Consider the following 26,554-nt stretch of genomic DNA (forward strand, 5'->3'; position numbering starts at 1 on the left):
CCCTTCCCTGCGCCGGCCCTGCCATGGCGGCGCCGGGAGCCTGAGGGGGCCCGCGGGGCGCCGCCGGCCCGGCCCCGAGCCCTGCCTTTCCTTCTGTTCCCGTCCCTGCCCGTGTCCCTCACAGCCCGCCCCTGCCGAGCAAGGACCGCGCGCGGTTCCTCTGCACTCCCCGGTCGGCGGCTCCCGGCAAATGGCGGCTCCGTTGTTCGCTCCTCGGCAGCCGCGTGAGGAGCCCTCGGGGCGCGCTCTCCCTCAGGGTATCGGCCAGACCGTGCCCCTTCCCGAGGGCGAGCTCCCCACTGAAGAGCCTGTGCTGGGCTGTGCGGAACCTGGCCGGGGGAACCCGCCCGCCGGGGCTGCCCCTGAGCGCGGTGGCAGCCGCAGAGCGGGGCCGGGGGCTCGGAGCGCTCGGAGCTGAGGGTGAGGGTCGGGGTGAGGGTGAGCCCAGGGCACGGCCCCTGCCTGCCTGCCCGGGCAGCGCACCGGCACCGCGGCTGCTGTAAGGGATCTCCCCGTGTGCTCCGGGATAACACCTTGGCCCCACCTGGGGCTCTGCATCGCTGAGCTCCGGGGATGCAGGAGCTGTTTTAGGGGGTCAGCACCTGTCTAAACCGGTGCTGCTTTAGGAAAGGAGCCTGCGTGGTGTAGGAGTGACCCAACGGTCGGCGGCCAGAGCTGGGGTTTGTTCGAATCCCGGCCCCAAACCCATGGTGTTTCCCAGCTCTGCAGGGCTGTGCGCGTTGCTCTCCCTGCTTTCCCGGGATCCCTCGCTCTGTGCAGGGTCGGAGCAGCCCTCGGTGCCCCAGCTGGGCCATCCCTGCCCAGCGAACAGGAGGTGCCACGCCTGGGCTTCCCGTGGCGTGGTTTGTTTCCACCTGGCAGTTTGGACTGGACAGAACTCGGCCTTTTTCCCAGGACTGCCACCAACCTAGAATTTTGATCTAACCTTCGTGGATAGACATTTAAACACTGGTTTGTTGTTACTGTTGAATGTCACGAGCTATTTGCAGAATAGTATTAGTGGCTTTAATACAATGGAATTCCTAAATTTAGTGGCAAGACCAGGTTAGACAGGTAGAATTTCCCCCTTGCAGGCCTTGATAACAAACAGCTTTTATAAAAACCTTGGGATTAAAAATTTTGATGCCATACATATGGCTTCAAAGGGATTACTTTATGGATAATTAACTTTATAGGTGGTCTTTGCCCTGAAAAATACATACATACTGGTTTTTCCCACTACCTGCTTCTCAAAGCAAGCTGCAGAGTAACCAGATCAGAAAGTTTTTATTGTTCTGTGCAACTTTGTATGGAAGCATTATTTTTCCTGCTTGCCTCTGGAAGCTGAGGCAAGATCCGTGTTTCTTAAAGAGCACATGCAAGATGCTTTTGTCAACAGATAAAGGGGAGGTGGGGCTTTAAGATTGGTTTGGTGGTTATTTTTGTGAAGACAGTTCTAAGGAAGAAATAATCCAAGTGCTGCAGGTGTAGGATCTGAGGCTTTCCATGAAGGTATTGGTGAGGGAGTGACTCAGGGGTCCCAGAGCCTCCTCTGATCCTGCAGACTTTTCCCTACATTAGTGATGGCTTTGCAGGAATTGCCTTCTTGTGGGAGGGCAGTTGGGTCCTCTCCTGTTTCTGCAGCTCTGAGCTTGTGTGAGGACAGGGATGGGGCAAAACTCAAACGAGTTATATTGTGCCTTGGACTTCTCATAAATGTGCTCTCTGCCCTCAGGAAGCAAAACCCCTGAAGTCGTTGAGAACAGGTCCTGGAATATTTAATGTATTTTACAGGAGTGAACTCAGAGATTTATTTAAAGAGCTATTTATGATTTTTCCAGGTTGTTGGTAAACGTCCTGTTACACTGAAGCAGAATTTCGATTCACTCTGGGCTCTGAACAAACAGAATTGTCAATATGTGTTGGGACTGAGAGACACCTTTTGTTGGTGGCTGGGTACAGAGAACAAATATGAGATTTCCTCACTTCCAGAACAGTTTGTACATCCTGAGCAACACCAGCAACATTCCCTGCCAGCTGCCTGGCAGCACAGAAACAGCACTGAAAGCTGCAGGGGAGAAGGGTTAAAGAGCTTCCCTTTCACCTGACGCAAATACACGAGGAATACCTGGAAAAGAAAGGGGTGTCAGGAATGCTGTTGGGAGGAGGGACAGCTGTTTGTTTTTTGTCCTCCCACAGAGTACAACCTATTTAAATATTTACATGTTCTGTTATTAAAAGACTCCTTTCTTTTCTGTACTTTTCTTGTTATTAAGTTATGAATGGTGGATATGGGGAGATTTGTAATTGCTAGTTCTTCCACTTGTAGTGACGTTGAAAAAAAAATTCTGTTGTTTTATTTACTCAGAGAAATATGCTGGTAGAGTTTTCTATCAGATTTAAATGGTTTAACCAAGGATTGTGCTTTTTCTTTTAATATTATTGCATTTAGTTACTTTGTATATTTTATAGTCTTAGTAGGCTATCTGAACATGCAGTAAAAGTAGAAAATTTCAGACGATGCAACCTTGAAGAGGAAATGGTGGAAGATTAATATTGAATGTCATTGCAGAACATTATTATTGCAGATATTAAAGCTCTTGTGGATGCAAAAATTATATATTTGTTATTCATAAATAGCTCTGAATGGTCACTGGGCCCTTCACTGATTCACACACGACCTGTTCCAGCCTTGGTCACATCCTGGGCATCTGTTCTCCTACAGGGTCACTGCATCTAGAACTGTGCAACCACTCACAGCATCGATTTGCAGCTGCTAAGGAAACATCAGGAGTTAATGACATGAAACATCTTGGGCTGCAGAGATCTTGTAGGGGTGGGAAATGTAATGCCAGAACTCCTAAGGCTCCAGCATGTGGTTAGGTTAGGAAGTAATCTTTTGAAATCAACAGATCATGGGGGACACCAAATGTGTCCAGAGCTGCTGTTGGGCTGAGGCCTTGCTCATTAATCATAGTTGGAAATTCAGGTATTTCACCTCAATGTGGAATGAGTTTCATGAGTAATGTGTTTTGCACACTGTACAGACCTTCAACACTCAGTCTGAAAGTAACTTGGCATGAGAAATTTTGTTTAATTTGATAGTAGGCAGTGAGTGTTTCGTGTCCTCGGGCAGTTTTAGTTGGTCAGAGTGAGTGGTGTACCATCGCTGTTCGGTGTTCAGCAGCAGTGTCTGTGCACCAAGGAAGCCTTCAGAGAGTGAAGGCGGTGGCAAAAGTTGTAAATCAAACTTGAACAGAAGATGGCCCATGTGCAGGGCAGCTCTCGGTGCGTGCCTGTTTGCGGTGGCACGGGTGATGGTGAGAGAAATCTCCGGCACATTTCAGTGTCCGGAACCCTGCGGGGTGGGCGGGAGCCCCGGTTTAATATTGGAGTGACTGTGGCAACTACAAATCCCAGGGAGCAGCGCCAGAGCAGCCCCGTGCGGGGCCAATGGCAGCGGGGCCCTCCCGGCTCCGTGCGGGTCAGCTGCCAGCGCTCAAAAGCGCCGCACGGAGCGGAGCTGGGCTGCTCCAGCTCCCCGTGTGAGCTCTGCCTGGGCGCTGTGCTCTTCATCCTCCCTGCCGGCTGTCCCTGGGCTGCTCCAGGCTCCCGTGTGAGCTCTGCCTGGGCGCTGTGCTCTACTCCAGCTCCCGTGTGAGCTCTGCCTGCCCGCTGGGCTGCTCCAGGCTCCCCGTGTGAGCTCTGCCTGGGCGCTGTGCTCTTCATCCTCCCTGCCGGCTGTCCCTGGGCTGCTCCAGGCTCCCGTGTGAGCTCTGCCTGCCCGCTGGGCTGCTCCAGCTCCCCGTGTGAGCTCTGCCTACCCGCCGTGCCCCGCAGCCTCCCCGCCGGCTGGGGAAGCCCGCTGGAGCGGTGCCGATGGATGCCATCCTGAACTGCAAGCCGGAGGACCTGGAGGATTACTACAACTTGTTGGGATGCGATGAGCTATCGACGGTAAGAGCCTCTGCCTCCTCGCCAGCTTACTCGCAGTTTGAACGTGCTCCTGTGTCCGCAGGGAATCCGCGGGCAGGAATATTTGAAACGCCTTGTGCATCTTCTTTCTTGCCACTGGTAGGATCTCCCTTGGAAAGCTCCGTTTTATCTCCTGTGGTTTTCATTAAGAGCCTGGAGTAAGGCTTAGGTTGAAAATGTCATGTAGAACAGGACTGGGTTATGGAGAGAGCCAACTGCATGTCTTTGAATAGTTTGGAATAGATATTACTGGTTTTGAAAACTGAAAAGGAGCTATTTCTGCACAAGTAATACAGTGAAAGTTCATAGCTTTCTGATAATACTGCTGAGCTTCTTGGGCTTTATACATAGTATAATATTTTTTAAAATTCACTTGTTCAGATGAAAACAAAACCAATATCTCTTTATAATTTACCATATTGATATTTTTAAATGCTGTTTTAAATTAAATTCAAATACTAGTTTTACTAATTTGTTTCGATAGCAGATACATGCTTTATAGTGAGATTTAGCTAAGCTATTTTTGAGTGATTTGCAGCTAGAACAAGTGTGCATCGTGTTAAAGGTGTTGGCTAGTCTAGTAAGCTGATTTTCTCTCTCTATATATATATATTTTTAAATTTAGCTGTTATATTAACTGGAATTGTGTTTCTTATTTGGAAAAGTTGTTTTGATTACTCTGCTGTAATGAGGGATGTATTCAGTGAAGATAAAAGCTGTCTGTCTTTTGCTCAGTAAGTTTAATCAGATGCTCTCACCTGAAGTATAAGGATCGGGAGTAAACATCCTCAGTGTGTCCCGGAGGGAAATGTGAAGCTTTTCCCGAGGACACTCCCAGAAGGGATCCCAGCAGAGGGCAGTGCCCAGGGCTCCACGCAGCCTTGTTTCACAGATGCTCTTTCTCACTTTCTACCTCACACTAATTCCTTAAGGGCTTAGCAATTAATGAACAGTTCAAGTACATGTGATAACAATTTCTCAAATTGCTTGAAAATGAAATGTAAAAGCTGGAATAAATGTAATGGGTCCTGAAGAACAAGCTCTCCAGTACTGTTTGTTGGGAGAAGCAGCAGATGCTGCTGCACAGCTTTTGACACGGGAGGAAGAACTTGGAGATCCCAGGCTGGCTGAGCTCCAGGTGCACCTCAGGACCTGCACAGCCCCTCTGGGGTCTCACAGGAATTTGGAACAGTACAGGGATTTTGCAGTCTCACTGCTTTGTACAGGAGTCGAGCATTGGGCACAGCATGCGCAGCACATTCCCAGCTGCAGCACTTTCATCTGAGCTGCTCAATGTCCTGCTCTTGGTTGGACCTGGTTAAATTTAAGCAGAAATACTCTCAGTTTTACAGACTTGTTGCTGTATTGAAGTAAACACAGACCAAGTTCATTCGTGGCTTCTGGTAGAATTGAGCTGACAGACACCTACTTCATCTTCAGATGTGACAAGAAGAGGGGAGATTTAATCTCCGTCCTTCTTCAAGAACAATGCTGGTTTTGTAAAGTGGGTATTGGATGTCTTTCTTGGTGAAACACCTCACTATACATTTTATATTAATTTTGTGTTTGTTCTATAAACTTCCTATAAAGTTTTCTTTCTACTGATTTTTTTAAGCTGAAAACTTCCATGTTGCCCTTGTGCTAAATTTTAACCTTCTGTACACATTTTAACTTTAAAGTTCCCCTTTAAGTAACTAAGTGTTTGAGATGATAGCTGGCTATACAGTAACCAGTCTCACCAAGTTCTCTGTACATTGTGTGTGTTTTAAAGTGTCTTACTGACTGCAGATGCACCACATTACATCTGTCCCTCTGGAAGGAGCTTCTGAGCGGAGTGAAAAGTGTAGAATTCTAAAGATACTACTGCAGATCACATTTTTTCCCAGAATATGCCAATGAGATTTGTCCAGCTAGTTGAGTGAACTGTAATTTTATTCTAAATAAAAAATGCTGTGAGACTTAATTTTGAAGTAAATAATTTAAATTGTATGTGGCTTTTATGCTTGGACAAATGATCAATTTGTATAAAGAGCCTGTGTAGTATGGGAAAGAATGGTAATTTTTATTCCTTAGGGTGAATTGTGAAAGCTTAAGCTGAACTGGAGTGATATAAAGAAGTTTTGGCTTCTGAATTATAAGAACCAGCAAGATAATCGGAAAAGCACTAAATATTTGAAATCTAAGCTGATGCCCACTCCAGTGGCTTCGTGGCTCCACATGTGTTAGTTTTTCCAGTGGTTGCAATACTTTATGGTATAACACATTGATTATAGATGTATTCTACTCCAAGCCAACCTTTTTGCCAGGAAAATTAACTTGAAGAAAGAATATGCACTACTGGTTATGGAGTGAGTTATCTTGTGGTGTCCAAGATGGAAACCCCATGGGGTGCTGGCTGAATTTCCGATGGAGAGGATGTGGAGGAAGCCACCCAAACACACAAATTGATCTTCAGCAATGCAGAGAGCCTTTGCTTGCTGCTCTGAGACTCTGCTGAAAGTTGGAGTTGATTAAACAAATTAAAGAGCAACTGAAGGGATGCATTTGGCCTCTGTGGTCAAATGTCCTTGCACATTTTTCTCGAGCCATGCTGGATGGCTGAGCCTCACCAAAACAAGGCTAAGGATGGAAATGAGATTAAATAAGCAGTGTCACTGGCAGATGGTGGTTGTTACCTACTTTGCTTGCACTAAAGCTTGTAAAATTGAATGGGACAAAATCTTTCAGCATTCCTTGTTGTTTCTCCCAGCCTCTTTCTAAAAGAAAATTTGCTAATTACTTGTGTTTACTCGCTTTGTCTCAATATTTTGTTTAGGTTGAACAGATTCTTGCTGAATATAAGATTAAGGCCCTTGAATGCCATCCTGACAAGCATCCTGGAAACCCCAAAGCAGGTATGTATTCTTTCCTGTGTAAAAACAATCTGTTTTTTTCTTCTATTAGCATGGCAAGATAAAAAATTCAGCCTTAAAACTTTATTTCCCCTCAGTATATTTTAATCATGGCGTACATTGAGCATGTTCTATTTAAATAGTAAGCTTGTGATATTCTTTCTAAGACTTGCACTCTCCTTTGTGATAGTGAAGGAAGACACTTGTTGGATTTTTTTTTTATTTTTAGGACCTTGAATCTTTTTTCTTTCTACAGTAGATCATTTTTTGATACAGAATTCATTTCTGGAGTCTGTCCCTTCCTAGACCTACACAGCTGGTGCACTTCCATGCTCAGTGGCCCTCAAGTGCCACACTTGCATCAATCAGTTAATTTACTGTCAGGAACGAGCCTGTGAGGAACACATAAATGTGCTTTATTTTCTTTTAATGTAATTTAATGGCTGGAAGGGCAGAGAAGGCAGCCCCACCAGGAGCCTCTGTTTGCAGAGCAGCAAATGTTTGTGTTGGTGAGAGGGAGCAGCTCCTCAGAGCTGGCAGGGCTGAGCAGCACCTGAGTCATTGGAGCCAATCTTTGCCCTTTCAAAGCCACAGAGAGCCCTGGGCAGAGCTGGCAAGGCTGAGATACAAAAAAGAGCAGCCAAGTGCCAAATATCAGAGCAGCTTTGCTTGGCACAAAGAAATGTTATACTCTACCTCAACATGCCATATTTACTTTAAGTACCTTTTTACAGTATTAGTGAGAGTTTACTTTGTGTTTTGTTTCATCAGCTTAAGGTTAACAAAGATTAATAAAGTAGACCTTTTATTTGTTGAGAACTAGTAACATTAGAATAAGAAAATCTAGTAATATTAGAATATGAAAACCTCGTACAATTGTTCCCTCAGCCTGTTGTCTCTTGTTTGATTTATTGTTATCATTTTTGATCAGTGTTTGGGTGTAGTGTATTTCAAAAGAACTCTCTCTAATTTGTAAACTGGAATAAATGAATAATAGCAATAATGCTAGATCACTGTTACATAGGTGAGTCATAGATAAAGTCTAAATCTTTATGACCCTTCCACAAATAGTAACAAGCAGCTGCATCCCTAGTAACCATTCCGTGAAAAATTACCCTGTAGGGAGAAATGAGAGTTCTTACTCATTCAGTCTGGATAACATTTTAGCATACATGGAAAATACACCTAATAAAATGCACAAGTTAATTAATCTGAACTATATTTAGATTATTATTCTTGTTTGTCAGGTCCTGTTCATCCTTTTTTCTGGCTGCTCATGGTTCTTGTTGCTGTGCTCTCTCTGACCCCTGTGCTGCTGCAGATCTCAGTGCGTTCCTTCCAAGCAGTGCTGCTCGAATTTCCCTTTTTAAGGTGTTCTGCAGGGGCTGTGCACTCTCTAAGTTTCTCTCACCTTGTGTTTAGGAGCTTTTGAAGCTGGTAGACAAAGGAACATTCCAGTCCTGATTTGCAGGGGTAGCCATGATCCCAAAGCCAGCCAGAGCTGTGCAAGCGGGACCCAGAACCACATCCCTTGGCCGCTTGCTTGTCCTTTGCTCTGAGCCATTGCTGGCAGGTCCCTTTTGGATCTGAATTCATGTATTTACCAAGAAGCCTTGTTCTCAGTGTGGTTTCTGTGTGTGTGGCAGTGGAGGATTTCCAGCGGCTGCAGCAGGCCAAGGACACGCTGACGGACGCGGAGCGCCGGGCCCGCTACGACCACTGGCGGCGGAGCCGAGTCCCCGTCCCGTTCCGGCACTGGGAGGCGCTGAGCAGCTCCGTCAGGACGGTCCGTGCTGGGCTGCGGGGAGAGGCAGCTCTGCCTTCCTTCTGCTGTGGCTGGCCGTGGGCGTGGGGCACACACCTTCCTGCACTGTGCAGGGCAAATCTGGGAGAGAGCACCCAAAGGGCTCCTCTAGGGAAGCGGATCCAATCGGCCCCTCCTCCCAACCAGTCCCGGAGAAACTACCTCCTTGGAGAAAAGTGGAAAAAGCTGTTTATTATACAACAAAACCCAAACAATATTAACCAATAAAACCCCTTGTTGCTCCAAAAGAGATGACAAACTGAGAAAGTCCCTCCCCGGGTTGCAGCTCAGCTCCCTCAGGCTCTGATCAGTCCCTCACGGGCCAGGCCCGGCCCTGTGGGCCGCAGCTGCAGCTGCCGGTGCTCTGCTGGGTGTTCAGAGCAGGTTTGAACAGGGCCAAAGAAAAGGGAGAAAAGAAAAAAAAACACAGTCCAGGGAACTTCTTTGCCTCAGCTAGCTAAACTAACTAAAAGCAAAGGAGAGCTCTGTCCCGCTGTCTGTCCATCCTCAGACAGCACAGTCAGGAGCAGGAATGTGGAGGAGGAGTGCAGTGTCTGAAACAAACTGCAGCTTCTTCTCTCCCCCTTCACTCTCTGCAACAAGGCTTAAAGTGCAAAACTTATTATTCAGCATAAACAGAACAGACAATTGGGAGTAAAAGCATCATATAGTCAGCCTAGGACAGGATGCTACGGAAATTTGGGGAAAATTGGAGCACTTCAGGAGCCCATTCACAGAAGGGCATTAGGCCAGTAGTTTTAGAGTGAATTTATCAAGTTGCTGCTTTTATGGGAAATTTAAGTAACTTGAGGGCTGTTTTCAAATGCTTCAGCTCACTTTGCTTTTGTAGGAAACTTTCATTTCTTTTCAAAGTTAAGTTAAAACTGGGATCTTTTTATAATATATTCTCCTCTTGGTATATTGCTTATCAGATAGGTTTTCTTGTTGTCTGATCAAATAAAGATATCATTGAAAAAATCCAGGGGGTGGTTCCTTGGAACCCTGGGCTTCCCACAGAGCTTTGGAGGGGCTCTGAGGGGCTGGTGGGGTCATCTGGGACAGAGGCAGGAGCTTTTTGGGTGATTTCCTTCCTGATTTTGCTATTGAGAAGATTTGGAAGCATGCCCCTGGTACAGCTCAATTCCATTATATTGGATTGGGCTACATGGTCATATTTTAAGGCAGGTGAATAAAAGTTTCCTATGTCAATTCTGCTCATCTCAATTCTGCTTAGGAGAAAAGTTTGACACTTCAACTACAGCATTATGCCTGAGCTTAAATGTTTGGTGGAAATATCCAATTAAGCTTAGTTCAGTTCCAAACAGATGTTATTCCACAGACTTTAATATGAAATATTTTCAAATTGCCTTGCCTTCGAAAGGTACTCTGAAGTTAAAGACAGCTTTGAAAATGAACATTTCTGAAGTCAATCAAGCCTTCTTTAAGAAAGTCTGAATTCATGACAGAAGGAACTGGACAAAAGGCCCTTAAAATTCTGATTTTGTTCTTCACCCCCACCTGCCATAAAGTGTCCTCTCCAGTGCTGTTTGTGACATGTAACCAAACTTTCCCCCATCCCATTGACCTGCAGGCTTCTCAGTGTGCTTTGTTTAACCATTTATTGCTGCAATATAAAAAAGTCATTAAAACCCTTAAAGCAAAGGGCTTAGTTCTTTGTTCTGTTTGCATTCCTTTAGTCAATGCACTGGGCTGTCCAAAGCAAGAAGGACCAAATGCTGGAAGCTCCTGACTTTGGTGACACCAACAACAGAACCAACGAGATGTGGGCCCAGCAGATGGAGAGCAGTGGAGAGGGGTTGTTGGAAGGGAGCAGGGAACAAGAAGATGTTGCAATCCCTGATGAGCAACCACAGTCTTCAAAGAATCCAGACTCCCCAAGTAAGTGAAAACAGCACTTACAGAAAATTGCAGTATCCAGGGACTGGCCTGGAATGGGGGCTTTCAGTCATGGGAAAGTCTTCTCCAGAACAGTGTGTTGAACTTTTAGCTTTTAAATGTGGTTTTGGGTTGGGATTTTGGTTTGGGTTTTATGCTTTTGATTACTTATTTAATTTTGAAGTTTTCAGATGTTCCTTCCTCCCTATCCCAAGTTTCCTTGTTTGTTTGCTGGTAAAAGCTGCAACTGGAGAAGGAGAAAAAAAAATACTTCGGCCAAAATGGAAAGTTTTGTTTTTCTGATATATAAAAATGCAAAGTAAAAAGAGAAGGCACTTATTTCCAGTGACTTTTTAAAATAAATATTAGAACTGTTAAGTAAAATATTTAAGTTTGGGGATTTTTTATCTATTATTCAGTGCTTTTGCACAGTTTTCATCTGATGAGTTAATGAGGTTTAAAATTTGAGACTTGAAGGCTTCTTTTATATTCAAACAATTTTGGTTTTTCTAAGTAATGTATGCACCAGAATAAATGTGGCAGTCAGCATTTCCTGGCTGTGCTTTAGGTCATTGTTAAACAAAATCCTGCCATTCCCCCAGTTTGATCAAAGAGCAAATTAGGGTCAACTGTCAGGGTAGCAAAACCTAATGTAATCCCAAACATTTGTGGAATGCACGAAATTGATAAGAAAATTCTACAAGGAAGTGTATACCAGGCCTAACTGAAAACCTGATTTTGAAAAATTATGCTGTATAACTTCATACTGTTTGCCTTTTTTTTTTTTTAGTAATTAATCATCACTGTATCCTTTGTAGAACACTAAAGTTGTGAAGTAAAGAAAACATCATCTTGTTCCTTGTAATGGTGAATTTTCTTTTTGGGCATCTTCTTTCTCAAGTTTGGTTTTTTTTAAGTTTTAATATAATTTCCAGATATTTGAATGGAAAAAAAATCAAACTCATCGAGTGCCTACTTCATTTATCCAGTGGCATATATTCACATGAATAAATGTTAATGTTATAATGTATTTGACAGGGTGTGTGTGCACTTCAGTGTTTATACCCCATGGTAGGGTGTTGATGATGTTTTTGTTTTGATCCAGCAAAAATTGATGTATTGGGTTCCACTTTGAATCCATGGCATTGTCTGTTCCTGTCACTTGTGGTATTTTTGGGGTCCCCAGACAGAGGAGGAAGGAAATGATGAATCTGACTCCATGTTCTTAGAAGACTAATTTATTATTTTATGGTATTATATTATATTATATTAAAGAATACTATACTAAAACTATACTAAAGAATAGAGAAAGGATACAGACAAAGGCTTAACAAGATAATAATAAAAAATTCTTAACTCTCACCAGAGTCCCAACTCAGCTGGCTGTGATTGGTGAATGAGTCAAAACAATTCACATGAAACCAATCAAACAATGACCAGTTGGTAAACAATGTCCAGACCACATTCCAAAGCAGCAAAACAGGGAGAAGCAATCAGATAATTATTGTTTTCATTCTTCTCTGAGGCTTCTCAGCTTCCCAGGAGAAGAAATCTTGGCGAGGGGATTTTTCCAGAAAATATGACAGTGACAGTCACTGGCCTGGATGAATTCTGGACTGCCACCTACACGGCTATTTCAGCTCAAACAACAGATTTGAACACTAATTCTGCTCACAGGATTCAGTTTGCTGTAAAAGGAAGGTCACATTTTGGCATGAAAAGGCCCCAGATCACGCTTGCAGATTTATCCCATCACCACCTCCATCTCCTTCCCTAGATCAGGCACTGCAATGTGTCAGTGTTGCTTTGTGAGTCCCTGCAGGAGTGCCAGGGTCCTCGCTGTTCTCCTCTGGCCCCTTCCCAGCTGAGCTCTGGTGAGGGTTGGTGTTTGGTTCTTGTTCCAGCCTGCCAAGAACTCAGCGCTCTGTTTGTCCCTGCTAGGCAAGACCACTTTTCTGTTTACTTCTTTCTGGGAAGACCATCAAGTACTGTTTCAGAAAATTAAATTTTATGCATGTTTACAATAATTTAATTGACTTTCTGGTTTTTCCCCCTCAGGATTTTCAGAGGGGAGTTACTGGCACTTGCGTTTCCGCTGGTCAGGCGATGCTCCGTCAGACCTTCTGAGGAAATTCAGAAACTATGAGATCTGAAATGAGAAACACACAGGAGCATGAGATCATCTCTTCACCATTCCCTTTGTATTTTTAACAGCAGTTATAAGTTATTTGTATTTTGTGTTCTTTATTGAAATGTGTTGTTCTAGCCAATGTCTAAATACTGATTTATCACACCTGCTGTGATCATTACAGATGGAGACTTTTCTGTTCAATAACCTTTTCAGTATTAATATAAATTGATGTTGTGCAGTTATCTAACATCTTGCATATCGTTTCTTATATTCTCAAATATTGTGTAATGATTAATATTTTGTTCAGTAATGTGATGTTATAAAAATATACTCTCAGTAGAACCCTGGGCTCCAGGGTATCCTACTCAGAGAGGATCTTCCAAAAGCTTTATGACAATGAGCTCTGCTTAACTCTGTGCTCTGCTTCACTTCTCCATTGCCTTGTACTCACTGCAGTGATTTATAATGTACTCATTACAAACTTAACTTGTAGGGGAGTTGTGATCTTATGTTATAGATGAAATAAGAAGGTTCTTGTTATCCAAGGTCTGTGTGACAGATCAAGCACTCCTGAAAATCACTTGTTTTCTACCTTAACGAGAATTCTTTTTGCATCAGCAATATGTTTGTTTTGGAAGGCAGTTGCAGAACTTTACTTCTCCAGATAGCAATTTTTGTCTTTAGATGTATTGGTGGAAGACTGATCCCCTGTGTATGTGTGCCAACATTGTCCTGTGGCTTCAGAGCAATTCCCCTCCCTGCTCAGCTGTGCTAGACTTGGTTTTACCCGGGTTTTGTACAGTGAGGAATGAAACATCAGACTAGTCAGCACTAATGTGTACAAAATCTCACATGAAAGTTTTTGATACTTTGGGCAACTTGTCAAATTCTGCATTGTTGTTTATTTATTTTGTGTTTGTTTTCTTCTTTGCAAACTTGGCTAATATGTCAGGTATTGACATTGTGGTTTTGTGCAGGCAGATAATTCCATCAGCAGCAAATAAAACTTCATGCATACAGAAAAGGGGTTTCTTTCATCTTTTTAATTAAATCCTTCTCCCACCACAGAGATGACCTCTGGGCACTGTGCCCTGCAGCCACGCTGGCCTGGAGTGCAGGGCATTGGTGCCCAGAGCCACTCCTGTAGCACACCATCTTTCATTGCACACGCTTTTCCCTGGCACACTTTGCAGCTGCAAACACCATGAGATTAATAATGCTCTGTAAGGTTTGTTAAATGCATCTGGTTTGGTTTTTTTCTGGTGCATTTGCTGCTTTACTTCATACATATTTGCTCAAGAAGGACTTTGGTCCATTTTATAGAATGTCTATCAAACAATTGTAACAGAAGAAACTCTTACCATACGTGAAGGATACTAAGTAATAGGGAACAATTCTCTCTCCAACAAAAAATGGGAGTGCAGCCAGCTGGAGCACTTGGAATCAGATGGCAGCCCAGATTCTCCTCTGCTCATTTTACTTGCTAAAGGTACAAGGGGGTGCTTGGATGGATGATTTAGCACCTAATGAGCTGGTTTCCTTGAGAAGTGAACACACAATAGACCTTTGAACAGCAAACTAATAGTTTGTGTCATTAAAAGTGATGTCATTATTAGCCAATTATTGCGTGGTTGGTTTTGGCAAAGAACCTTTGGGTGTTTGTTCTGGATGAATAACTGCAGACATTTGGAAGGCTCTTGGCCCAGTAAAAGCTCATGGCAAAAGTTGTGTTTTGCAACAACCTGCTCGAGATCAGCCCTGTAATTTGTACTTGCCCTCATGAGGAGGGCAGGTTCTAACTGGTGCTCCAGTACACCAGTGCCACCGACACAGACTTCCTTTCTCCCATTTCTGTACGTGTTAAACTTGAAATGGTCCATTTTTCTGTATTTCCTGAGTTGAATGAATCTATTCTTAGTACAGCAAAGTCAAATGGATTGGAAAACAAGAGGAGCCTGTGCACCCTGCTCTGCTTTTCTTTCTCCAGAACCAGGTGGGGCCTGGCCTGTTGGCCAGTAAAAGAGTTACTGGAATGAGTGGGCAGCCCAGTTCTCCCTCGTGTTAGAAGGTAGAGAAAGCACCTGACAGCTTAGTCAGTGTTAGATCATCCAGGGTCTGCACCCCAAGCAGAAACTGCTTCTCTGCTTCTTTAAAGATACAGCACTTTTAGAATGTCCCAGCTGACATTGCAGCAGCAGCTCTGGGGTGCTCTGGTCCCTGCACCAAATGTGATTCACACGCTGGAGCTTTAACTGGGGCAGGGTTGTGGTGCATCCCAGGCTCTGTGCAGGTGTGACTGAGGCAGCAGAGTCAGAGGCTCGTGGTTTTCAGGGGCCCACTGGGATCTTTAACTCTCTTTGCAGAGTGGAGACAGCGGCAGAGAGGGTGGGGAACAGCAAGCCCAGACACTGTTCATTAGATTAGGGCCCAGGAGTCTCAAGCTGGAGCAGGGCAGCCCTCTGCAGACATGGTGAGCTCCTCTTTCTTCTTGAGCTCCCCTTGGAAGTAACTCAGGTGGGCAGCAAAGGGTCCTGATTGCTTGGGTACGTGAGGGCTCTGATTCGCTGTGCTGTGTCACAGCTCTGAAGGATTTGGTATGAAAATAAACAGAGCTGTGAGGTGAGCCCAGATCCTCTGGAGTCCAGACAAAAGTGTTGATAAACCCCAGCCCTCACTGGACTTGTGAAGGCTGGGGAGTTTTCATCTGCAAGTTATGAGACAGCAGATGGGGTGCAGGTGTATGATGATAAAATACAGAGTATAGGGAACGTTGTTCAATGCTGTGTTCCCAGGCCTTTGAACTATTTTTAAACAGAAATTAAGCAACTACTTAGCCAGTTATTTACAGTGAAACTGAATAGCATTGTGGGATTCTGGATTTATATAAAATTATTATATATTTATTTGCTGATATTATACTTGTGCAAGTGCAGGATATATAAGATTGTCAAGAACTAAAACATCCTCAACCTTTTTGTTTAGCCAGTATTTGGGAAGTTGCTTTGCCAACATTTGCCAAGTGACAGTGTAAGAGTTATTTGGACAATAAACACAGACAGTACATGACTTAAAATCTCAGGCTGAGTAATGCTGAATGATAGGTAAGGTCGTTTGTTTTTCTCTTTAAATGAGATTTTTAACAAAGGCAGTTTATATGTTTTATAATAGAAGATGATTATTAAAAGAGATACTGTGTATCTTTAATTTCCTGAGCATCAACATTGCTATCTTACCTTCCCCAGCAGGCTCATCTCTCATTTCAGGATATGAAAGTGTAAGCAGCGAGGCTGTTGCAAAGCTGATGAAATTACACAGCAGAAGATAAAGCCGCTCTGTATGTGGTTGGGCTGTGTCACTGTCAGACGGCAGATGATGATTATTGATGATTATCAGCTCCTCCGTGCTGGGGTTGGGTTCAGCTCGGTGCACACGCTCCCCCTGCTGCCGGCAGGGCTGGCAGCCCTTCCCTTCCCTTCCCTTCCCTTCCCTTCCCTTCCCTTCCCTTCCCTTCCCTTCCCTTCCCTTCCCTTCCTTCCCTTCCCTTCCTTCCCTTCCCTTCCCTTCCTTCCCTTCCCTTCCCTTCCCTTCCCTTCCCTTCCCTTCCCTTCCCTTCCCTTCCCTTCCCTTCCCTTCCCTTCCCTTCCCTTCCCTTCCCTTCCCTTCCCTTCCCCTGGGGCCACACGTAGGGACAGTGACACACCTGTGGGGTGAGAGCTCAGTTTAAGCCAATCACGGACGGTCGGGGAATGCTGCCTTGGTTTGTTTTCCCTGATTATGAATGGCATAATAACTTCTGTGCGTGTATGTGCATCCTGCATGTGCAAAAGGCCATAAAAGGCAGAAAAAGGGGACGCTCACTGAAGGTCCAGGAGGAATCAGACCAGCTTCCTTCAGGAAAGGCAAGGTTTGATGGAGCAGCTCCATTCCTTATGGAGAAGCCTTCTGCTGACAAGATTTAATTTATTTTGTGTCAGCTGTAGGACGTGGGGGCAGAGCAATGGACCTTTGGGTGAACCAGGACACTGTTTGTGTGTTAGGTATTGGGTGAATGCTGAGCTTTGCAGCTGGACGCTGTCTGTCCTGCCTGCAGGCCTGGAAGCTGGGCTGATCAAAGAGCACCAAGCCGAGGTTCTGTTCTCTCCCCTCCATCCAGGGCTCCCATCACTGCCTGCAGGTGCAATGCCAGCACCTTGCCCCGGGCCCTGCTGCAGCTTTGGCGCTGCTGTTCCTGCTGGCAGGGCCAGGGAGGAGCGGGTGGGCACGGCCTGAAGAGCTGCAGTGGGATAAACATCACAGGGCAGCAAGGATGCTGGGGCACTGGAGCATCTCTCATGAGGAAAGGCTGAGGGAGCTGGGCCTACGCAGGGTCACACAGAGATGACTGAGCGGGGAGCTCCTTACTGTGCACAAATATCCAGAGGGGGTGTCAGGAATGTGGAGCCGGGTGGTGCCCAGCAATGGGACGAGAGCCAGTGACCAGGGAGTGCCATCTGAACGCGCTTCCCTCCTCCGCAGAGCCCAAGCAGCGGCCCGGCCTGCTCGGGGAGGCTGTGGGGGCTCTCAGGGCGATGTTCCGGGGCCGGCTGATGCTGCCCTGCCGGTGCCCCGGGAGCACCCGCAGCAGGGGATGATGGCTGTGCGGGACCTGCCCCGCTCCGTGCTTTTATCCCGGCCCATCGCTCTGGGCGCTGCCGCTGCCGGAGAGGAGCCGAGAGCAGGAAAAGTGCGGCCGGCAGGAAGAGGGAGGAACGAAAAAAGCGAAGCCCCTCCGGGCCGCAGCGAGCAGGGTTCGAACCTGCGCGGGGAGACCCCATTGGATTTCAAGTCCAACGCCTTAACCACTCGGCCATCGCTGCTGATGCTGCTCCTGCTCTCCGGCTGCAGCCTTATAGGGCATTCCGCCCGCCACAGGCCCCGCCCACACTCCGTGCAGCCAATGGGCGCCGCCGGCCCCGACCCCGGCCCCGGCCCCGCAGCAATGGCGGCCGTGGCTCGGCAGGAGCGGCTCAGGGGGAACAAATCCCAGAGAACACCGGAGAGTCTCGGCGTGAGGGACTCGGGCCAGTCCCGCAGCGATGGCGGCCACGGCTTGGCAGGAGCGGCGCCGGGGGAACAAATCCCAATGGCGGCCGCGGCTCGGCAGGAGCAGCACAGGGGGAACAAATCCTAGTGAACACCGGAGAGTCCCGGCCTGAGGGACCCGGGCCGCGCCCGCCCCTGCGAATGGGACGCGGGCCTGGCAGGGAGGAGGCAGCCACGAACTCCTGCGCAGGCAGCAGCCATTAGGTGCTGCATTAGCTTTCTTTCGGTTATTGCAAAATCTCTATTACAAAATCTCGAAAGGTGTCTATCATACGATCTTTATATGTAATTTAATTCACTGTAGAAAGGACTCGCACTGAGATAGCAGCCACAGGACACCCGAATGTTTCAGAGAAAGAAAATTTATTGCTGCATTATCGGGAGAAACGAACTTCTCCCCACCTCACTCAGGCAGAACGACGCTAGGATTATGAGGAAGAAGCTGACACTGCCCAGACAGAATCCTGTATTTGAATGGAATTTATGCATCATGGATGAGGTGCATGAATATGCAACAGGCTGTTGCTTTTAAGGATTAATCCTCTGTTAGCGGGTGTCATTTTCGGGCTTATTTTGCCCAGAAAAGGTACTCGGACGTCCGTAACTCTTTGTTTCTATTGTCTCATATTGTCCTAATCCTAATTGTCCAAATTATTATTACTCTAAATGTATTACTATTTTTTATAACCATGTTATTACTATTAAACTTTTAACATTTTAAAACCAAGTGATTGGCGTTTTTCACCAACACCAACTGCTCTGTGTTCACGCACAGGACTGAGATGAAATGTGCGATTTCAGACAGAATGAATGGAGGTGGTGCGGGCGCACCGAGAGCTCTTCACGGCTCCGCTGGGTGTCCCTGGGGGATCTCAGGCTCCCAGCAGAGCTGCAGTGACCTCCAGCGCTGCCAGCCAAAGCTGCACCGCAGAGCAGCGAGCGCGCACAAAGAGCAGCCCCCAGCTCCTTGCGGTGCCCACGTTGAGAATGAGAAGCTTGACTAGGCCAATATTCAAGCAGCAATCAATTTATTATTTAACATGGTAAAGTATGAGCAATACAGCGCTGGGTACAGTGGGGGAAGTTTTCCCTCCAACTGCACACCGATAATTGATGGTTACAGGTATTTATAGGGGTACCCATCCGTTTTTTTCAGCAGTTTCTATTTCCAATCTTTTAGTCATCAGCAATTTTTATTCCAAATTATTACATCACAATTCTATACACTATTGTGATTTTAATTTCTCAGGATGTATCTCAAAGGAGTATCCCCAGATGGTGACGGTCCAGTTTCCGAAAGCAGAAAGACCAATCCCATCTGGAGGGGTCCAGCTCCCCAGATGTGGGTCCACCTTTTAATTGCAGAGACTCTAAATCCCATAACAGTGATGTCCAGCTTCCCTTTGGTCGAAACCACAAACCCTTGGGGTGATGTTCATCTTCCTTTCTCAAGCTGTTTTTCTCTGCTTCAATAAGGCATGAGATAAGCATATTTCCTTTATATATATTCTAAAGCTATAGTTTCAAGGATACAAGTAATATTCTAAAATTATACTTGAAAAGGTTATTATTGCAGAGCTTTTTATGGATTAAATGCAAGCAAAAAGCAACATCTTTAACACCTTAATTCCAATGCTCCTAAATCAACCAGGGTTAATTGCAAACAAAAGATAGGTTCAAAGGCCTTTTTCCATGCTTTAATTTCTTCAGTTATTATTAGAATTTGCACCTATTCCTTTGTTGAGGTCCACACATTTGCATTCACAAATACACACGTTGCCTGTTTGTACCTGACACCAAGCACAGCTTTGCATCTCACAGCCATCCCTGCCCAGCAGCACTGGCAGAAGGGTCAGGGACACATGCAGAGTGCCACTGGACTGAGTGTACTTGGAACGTGAATTTATCTCCCCAAGGAATCTCAGAAATTTTATTTATTAATTGCTTAAAAGTAGCAAGGTCTTGACATTAGAACAGGTAACAGAGAAAAGTCTGGTTTGGGTCTGTTGTATAAAGTAATGGTGCTAGGATAGAATTGCCTGTGTTTTCTCATGTTTTTAATTTCTTCAAGCAACAAGGACAGATACTGAAAAATCTTCAGTAGCACATGGACAGATTAACCAACCAGTATCAAAAATGCACTAGTGGATTCTTGAGAAATACAGGGACTGAGCCCCAAGCACTTCAATCCTTCAGGTTTCTCATCTTAGTTGACCTCAGTGAGTTTTATAATGCTCATTCCATTCCTTCTCCACCATCTGCTCTGCGCCCTTTTATTTAATCAATCTGTCAGCTTTACAAATTCACTAGTTTGAACATTTCTTCCTGTTAGAAGTCCATGATGCTTGCAACAGAAACAATAGGTTAGATTATGCCTAAGCTAACAATATTTACAGCAATGTTGGCAGAACAGCAACTTTGTGCTTATGCATAACTTCGAATATTCAAGAGTAAATTTGACATCACCCTTGAAGAAATTTGAATGAAATAATGACTCCAACATAAGTTGTGTTTTACACATAATGCTTGCACCACAAGGCTACAGAATTTTGTGTTTTCTCCCTGAAGAAACACATAACAGTAGGAAAACTAATGCTGCACACTGAAGAGTATTTCTTCTGTATTCCTCCTGTTCTGTCTGTTCTGTTAGCTTTGTAGATCATTTAACAAAGCTGAAACCATGCAGATGATGAAAATAAGAATTTACTATGGAAAGTTCTGTATGGCTAAAATGTGACATTCTGTGAATGCCTAAGAATGGATCTGGGGGCAAATTTCAGGTAGAGAATCAAAAGTGGCTTCACTCCTTCAGTTAGGACACATCAAACTTTTCCTTGTTTGTTTGCCAAGGATGACAAAATCTATTGAGATATAATGGCTGCTGGGCAGCTTCCATGGAATTCATTGGTATGCCAATTAATATTGGTGTTTCTTACAAACATTATCTAGAAGAACAAGGAGGAATTTCTGCTGTTTGGGTAAACCCAAGTGTCCTGGTGCTGGTCCTTTGTGCTCTGGGGTTTGAGGCTGCTGGAAGGGAGAGCTGAGGAGGTATCCCAATTAATACTGGTATTTTTATAAACATTATCTAGAGGAACAAGGAGGAATTTCTGCTGTTTGGGTAAACCCAAGTGTCCTGGTGCTGGTCCTGCTCATGCAGCTAAATATTAATTGAGGTGTCTGAACACCCATGCATCTGCAAAAAGAGGCATACAGTTTTATCCCAAAGCTTTCATTTTACTATTGAAAATGTGGCTCATAAAGTTGACAGACTGTAGAATCTGCTTTTGCCTCTAATCCTCTCAAATGTTCAGTAACAGATCATTTTTGGAAAAATGCTATTAGTTCTACTTAAATTTTAATGAAATTACAGGCTCAGTGTCACAAGATTATCAAATTATATCGCTGAATGTTGTTGTAGGTGCCAATGCAGCCAAATGTTCTGTTGCATTCTTATTTTTAATAAATAATCTTGGCAAATTTGGGCACGTGTGTGCTACTGGATTGGAACCTTTTTCTTTAACACATCTTTACCAGGTTTACTGGGTTTTAAACAAAAAGAATGTTCCTGTTTGCAACTGGTTTATCCACACATCTACATTTCTATGAAAACAGAAGGTAAATGGATATGCATTCAATATCCAACTACACTTAATATCATAGGAAAATGCTACTTGGGCCAAAACCACCCTCCTGGTAGGTTTATTAATGAGACTTGGCTTTCATAGTGCATCTGCAACACCACAAAGAGTAATATTCTTTCCACCTATGTGAAAGTAAAATAGGCTTCTGGCTCCCATTCTGCATTGCTTCATTTTTGTCCCCATTCTGAGCACAGATGTTGGTATGGAGACCCTGATTTACTCACCTTTTGTATGCTTCAAATCTTAAATTACACGACTTTTTGTTTGATTTATTTTCCAGTTTGTTGGAGTTTTTTCCCCCCATAAAAGCAATATCTACAGCCTGTTTAAAGTAGTTGTGATTAAAACCTGTTTTTTTGCTGAGTTTTACAGGCTATTTTCCACATTGTCACTACAGAGAGGAATTATGACATTAGGTGGCATCAGCAGTGCACCTTGTGTTAGTACCTCCAGATCAGCAGAAGCTTTAGAAATTAAACCAGATCATGGTCAGTTATGAAAAAAACCTTCATCAGAAAATCTCCCTCTTGGTTAGTCACATTTGTGCTTTAAATCTGTTTAAATTTAAATCAAACTTTAAATCTGTTTGCAGTACTGGCTGGTTGCAACTGTCCTGGGTAAATGACCACTTTAATTGTTACTATGCCTCAGAGACAGATCACAGTAATAAACCTTCCCAATTCTTCAAAATCAAATATTTGTACATTTTGAATTGCAACACCTTGAATGAAGGAAAGCTAAAACTCAGTAACAAAGAGAATAAACCCACCTTTATTTATGCTTTATTTATTTATTCAGTCTTTGGTTATCTCACCTGAAGATTTTTCTTACATTTCCCATGCAAGAAAAATCTGCCTGATGAAAACTCTAAAAGATAGTTTGAAAGAAAATCTGGAGCAATGGAGGTCTTGAGATTTCTGTAAATCTCAAGAACTAAGTTTAGGAATTTCAGTCATTGCTATTTCATTTCTGACACTTATGGTAATATGATTAATTTTGCAATTTAAACTCCCAAACTACTAATTTCATACTGCATGGTTTCTCAGTGGGAATGAGAATTAGTGCCTTGTAAGCAGGCTGTTTTTAAGAGTCAGCTCTTTAGATAAAATTATTTTTTGCTTGTGTAAAATTATGTCTTAGGGATTCAATATCATTCTGACAAGGCTGATTAAATAATAATGTACAAATATGAAATATATTAACTCAGTGCTTCTATTAGAAGTAAATAGAAAGAAATTACTAATTACTGGGCTTACTTACAGATAATAACTGAAACCAAATGGAGAGTCAGAATATTGGAATGTGCCCTCCTAAAAATTAGAGTTATTTCTGAACTGTTTCAAGTGAGGGCTAACATCAAAAGTTATTGCAGGAGCGTGAAATTTTGTTAAAGAATCTGATTATAAAATTTTCTTTTGCCTAGCTGAATTGAAATAATTTTAGAAAAGATGATGAGGTCTCTACTGGTGGGCACAGAGATGTGTCTGAGGTCCTGTGTTTGGTCAGACAGTCTGTCCATGCCCTGCTGCCATTCTGGGGTACATTTACCCACTCCCCAGTTGGGAATTTTTCATTTGCCTTCTGTGGGAGTGAAATCCAGGTAAGTGAGATGCAGGTATGTGGAAAAGGTGAATCGGCCAGGTTCCTTACCTGGATGATCACTGGCCAAGACTAGGATTGTCTTCACCCAACGCAGATATGAATACTAGATTTGATTTAAAATTTGCTTTGTATTCATGGGTACTTTATTTGATTAATTTTAAATGTGTTCTGCCCTTTTCCCCTCAGGTCAGACCTCCTCCATCCCCTCAGGTTCCCGCCCTTTTCCCCTCAGGTTCCCGCCCTTTTCCCCTCAGGTTCCCGCCCTTTTCCCCTCAGGTCAGATCCCCTCCATCCCCTCAGGTCAGACCACCTCCATCCCCTCAGGTTGCCGCCCTTTTCCCCTCGGGTCAGACCAGACACTCCCGTCAGGTTCCTGCCCTTTTCCCCTCAGGTCAGACCCCCTCCATCCCCTCAGGTTCCGGCCCTTTTCCCCTCAGGTAAGACCCCCTCTATCCTCCAGGTTCCACCCTTTTCCCCTCAGGTCAGACCAGACGCCCCCCTCAGGTTCCCGTCCTTTTCCCCTCAGGTTCCCGCCCTTTCCCCTCAGGTCAGATCCCTCCATCTCTCAGGTTTTGCCCTTTTCCCCTCAGGTTCTGCCCTTTTCCCCTCAGGTCAGACCCCCTCCATCCCCTCAGGTTTTGCCCTTATGTCCCCTCAGGTCAGCCTGGGCGTTGCCATGGCCGGCTCCAGGTACTCCCAAGAGTGTCCTGTGGGAGATGAAAGGGCGAAGGGAAGGGAAGCAGGGAGCTGGGCGTGTTGGAATGCAGGTGTGCTGTGTATTCAGGATGCTGACGAGGCAGACGGCCCCTTCAGTGTAGAAACTGGGGAGGATTTTGGGCCAAAGAGGGATATGGATGTCCCCCCCTTACTGAGGAGAGAATGTGGCTCAGAGAGGTATTTCTGGATACTCTGGTGTACCCTGGACCTGGTGGCCTTTTGCTCAGAACTTTCAGCATTTCACACTGACTTTCTGTGGCATGAATGGTATGAGTATGTAAGTAGGCAAAAATATATTTTATAGAGGGGTTTTAGGAGGTCTCTTTTAGTGTAGTTGCTTCTGCTTTCGTCCATCTTGCCAAGGAAATGAGAGCACAGTTGCCCCTGCTGCCCCATTTTTGGTGTATTAGTACAAACACTCCTCTCAGCCTTGCCAGCAACATCTGAAAATGCTTTCAGGGTCTTTTGTAAGATAGTGCTTATTTTTATTGGGATGGCAAGAACCTTGTCCAAACCCTGCTAATTCTGACTGCTGCCATGAAGTTACCACAGCTTTTGAAGCAATCCCTCTTAATAAGCGCCCAGAATTTGAAGCAGCTCCTCTCCAGTTGTGAGATTTAGACACTTTTAGCCTTTTAAAGCATCCATGCATAGATGGTTGAAGTCTGTGGGATGCCTGGGGTATCTAAGAGGTTTTTCTGATGGATTCTACAGTATATAAAATAGTTTTAGGTGTTTACCTTAAGCAGCTGAATCTGATAACTCAAAATGATGGGTCAAAAAACTTCAAATAAAATGAGCATTTTAACACCCCTTCTTAGTGAGTTTATCAAAGCAAAGAGGGTTGCTGCTCACCTCTAGAGCAATTTGCTTCATAAATAAAACACTGATGCAGTTACAAAGATCTGATGGTTAGAAAAGTGCAATAGGGATCATTTACATAAATCCACTTATCTATATTGACCTTTGCAGTGAAGTGAATTGTGTTTTTGTTGTTAACTTTTAAATAACGTTCATGAGGTAAATGAGAGAGCTAAGGAATGCTGAGGAATACTAACTGCAGGTGGTGAGATTTAAACTTGCATTGCATGATACAGTTTTAATACAGTGCTCAGAAAATTAAATCTTACTCCAGCAGCTTTCTTAACTGTCTGTTGTTGTTCATATCTTCTAAATTCATGAGCTGCAGGTGAGAAAAGAAGGATTTTTTCAGGGTTTAAGCTTCAAATATGATCATGAGAGGAATGAATTATGAATAAAATTGTAAGCTTAATATGGCAATACCACGTACATTTCTCCATAATAAATTATTATATAATCTAGGAAAGTCTGCTTAGTTTATATTAATAATATTTGATGCTTTTGCATCCATAATCCTTTTTTTTGCATTCCTTCTCTGCATCTCTAAGTGCAGAAGACACTTTTGAAATCAGTTGGCCATTGCATGACAGGGCTTAAATGTGATTGATTTTTTTCCTGTTCCTTGCAACTGTTTCAGTACTATTACGTATGTTCAGGTATTTTTATTTCTTTTTTTCTTTCCTCCTCTCTTCTGTGTAGTCCCAATGTGCTCCTTCCTTAAGTTTGGGTGTTTTTCCCCTCATTCCTTGTTGAGTCTCCCCAGTGCTGTTAGGCAGTGCCAGGTTACTCAGCCTTGAGGCTGTCTGTGCCCCTTTTACCTCTCATCAAACAGCCAAAGTGCTTTGGTTGAGATTTTCCAAAATGAAAATCCAGCCCAACGTTGTGCAAATGTTCAGATTGAATGATCTGAGACGTCCAGTCTCCAGCAGAATAAATGCAAATATTGAGCAGCCTCTGCCTTTTGGGAGTTTCAGGAGTTTTCTTGTTCTATGTGTACTGTATCTAATTTACTCTGTGAGCAGATTAGCAAAACTTAACTCATATCCATTTATAAATGTCTGCCTTGGTGGAAAATCTTACAATTATCAATCTGGAAGTGTGTTCTGAGTGTTTTGTGAAGGTCAATGAAGGAGAGCTACATTGCATCTGTGTTGGATCTCAAGATCTCAGTCCTGAGGTGCTGAGCCACCGAGACCCTGGGGGGGGCTCGGGACTCCTGGAATGTTGCCAGAAGTGTCTGGTAGCTGGACTTTAACCCTACACAGGAGACGACAAGGATGAGGGCTTCACCGGGTGAATGGTGAAGGGATTAGTTAATTAGAGAGTGAGACACAAGGTTTAGGATTTATGTACAGGGGGGTTTAGAGGAGTAAGATGGAGGAATTGGGGTGTGTCCTGTCCTCCTTCTTCTTCCTCCTCTCCTCCATCTTCTTTGGCCACGGTGGCACATTTGGATTGGTTATTACTAAGAATACACCGAGTTATAACAAAAGATGGTATTGGGGAAAAATGATAAATATTGTATACGTAGCAAGGGGTATAAAGATACGTGGCGGTCAGGGGGACGAGACAGAGTGTGCTCATGGCTGACTGCTGTGCAGATCTCTGTTCGGCTGAAAGAACATCTTTTAGATAAACAATTAATAAACATAAAACCAGAAAGAAGAACTGAAGCCTCTTCTCGTCCTTCGACACGCGGGCTGCCCCAAGGCCACCACGGGCCTTCCAGGCCCCTCAAACAGCCGGGATAAACCGGACACATCTGTATTTGAGTGTGGATTTCCAACCACACTTTGCTTTCCTCCTTCCCCTTTCCCTTCTCGCGTTCAGCCTCACGGATTTCTGAGGAGTTGCCTTCCCTGGTGTCGCTGCAGGTTCCGGAAGCTCTGTGAAGGCCTGCTTGGCAATGGGCTTGGCTGTCTCGGAGTGATCCTTCCAGCAGAGGCGCTGC

General features: G+C 44.5%; 1 protein-coding gene and 1 non-coding gene across 2 annotated transcripts; one reads left to right on the plus strand and one right to left on the minus strand.

The window, feature by feature from the left end:
• The first annotated feature begins 3,680 nt into the window (after positions 1 to 3,680).
• On the plus strand, positions 3,681 to 13,721 carry DNAJC12 (DnaJ heat shock protein family (Hsp40) member C12). The gene is made up of 5 exons (XM_064717144.1): positions 3,681 to 3,957; positions 6,791 to 6,869; positions 8,513 to 8,652; positions 10,368 to 10,569; positions 12,625 to 13,721. The coding sequence occupies exons 1-5, from the start codon at positions 3,880 to 3,882 to the stop codon at positions 12,717 to 12,719; spliced, it is 594 nt and encodes a 197-aa protein (XP_064573214.1). The 5' UTR covers positions 3,681 to 3,879; the 3' UTR covers positions 12,720 to 13,721.
• A 3,750-nt stretch (positions 13,722 to 17,471) lies between these two features.
• Positions 17,472 to 17,553, minus strand: TRNAS-UGA (transfer RNA serine (anticodon UGA)). The gene has a single exon. It is a non-coding gene; the product is annotated as a tRNA-Ser (tRNA).
• Between the last annotated feature and the right edge of the window lie 9,001 nt (positions 17,554 to 26,554).

Source organism: Zonotrichia leucophrys, chromosome 6 (genome assembly GCF_028769735.1).
Source record: "Zonotrichia leucophrys gambelii isolate GWCS_2022_RI chromosome 6, RI_Zleu_2.0, whole genome shotgun sequence".
NCBI classification, from domain to species: domain Eukaryota; kingdom Metazoa; phylum Chordata; class Aves; order Passeriformes; family Passerellidae; genus Zonotrichia; species Zonotrichia leucophrys.

Coding starts and splice junctions, on each gene's coding strand:
- DNAJC12 (XM_064717144.1), top strand. CDS start 3,880: ATGGATGCCATCCTGAACTGCAAGCCGGAGGACCTGGAGGATTACTAC. Junction 6,870..8,512: donor TCCTGGAAACCCCAAAGCAG/GTATGTATTCTT, acceptor TGTGTGTGGCAG/TGGAGGATTTCCAGCGGCTG. Junction 10,570..12,624: donor AAAGAATCCAGACTCCCCAA/GTAAGTGAAAAC, acceptor TTTCCCCCTCAG/GATTTTCAGAGGGGAGTTAC.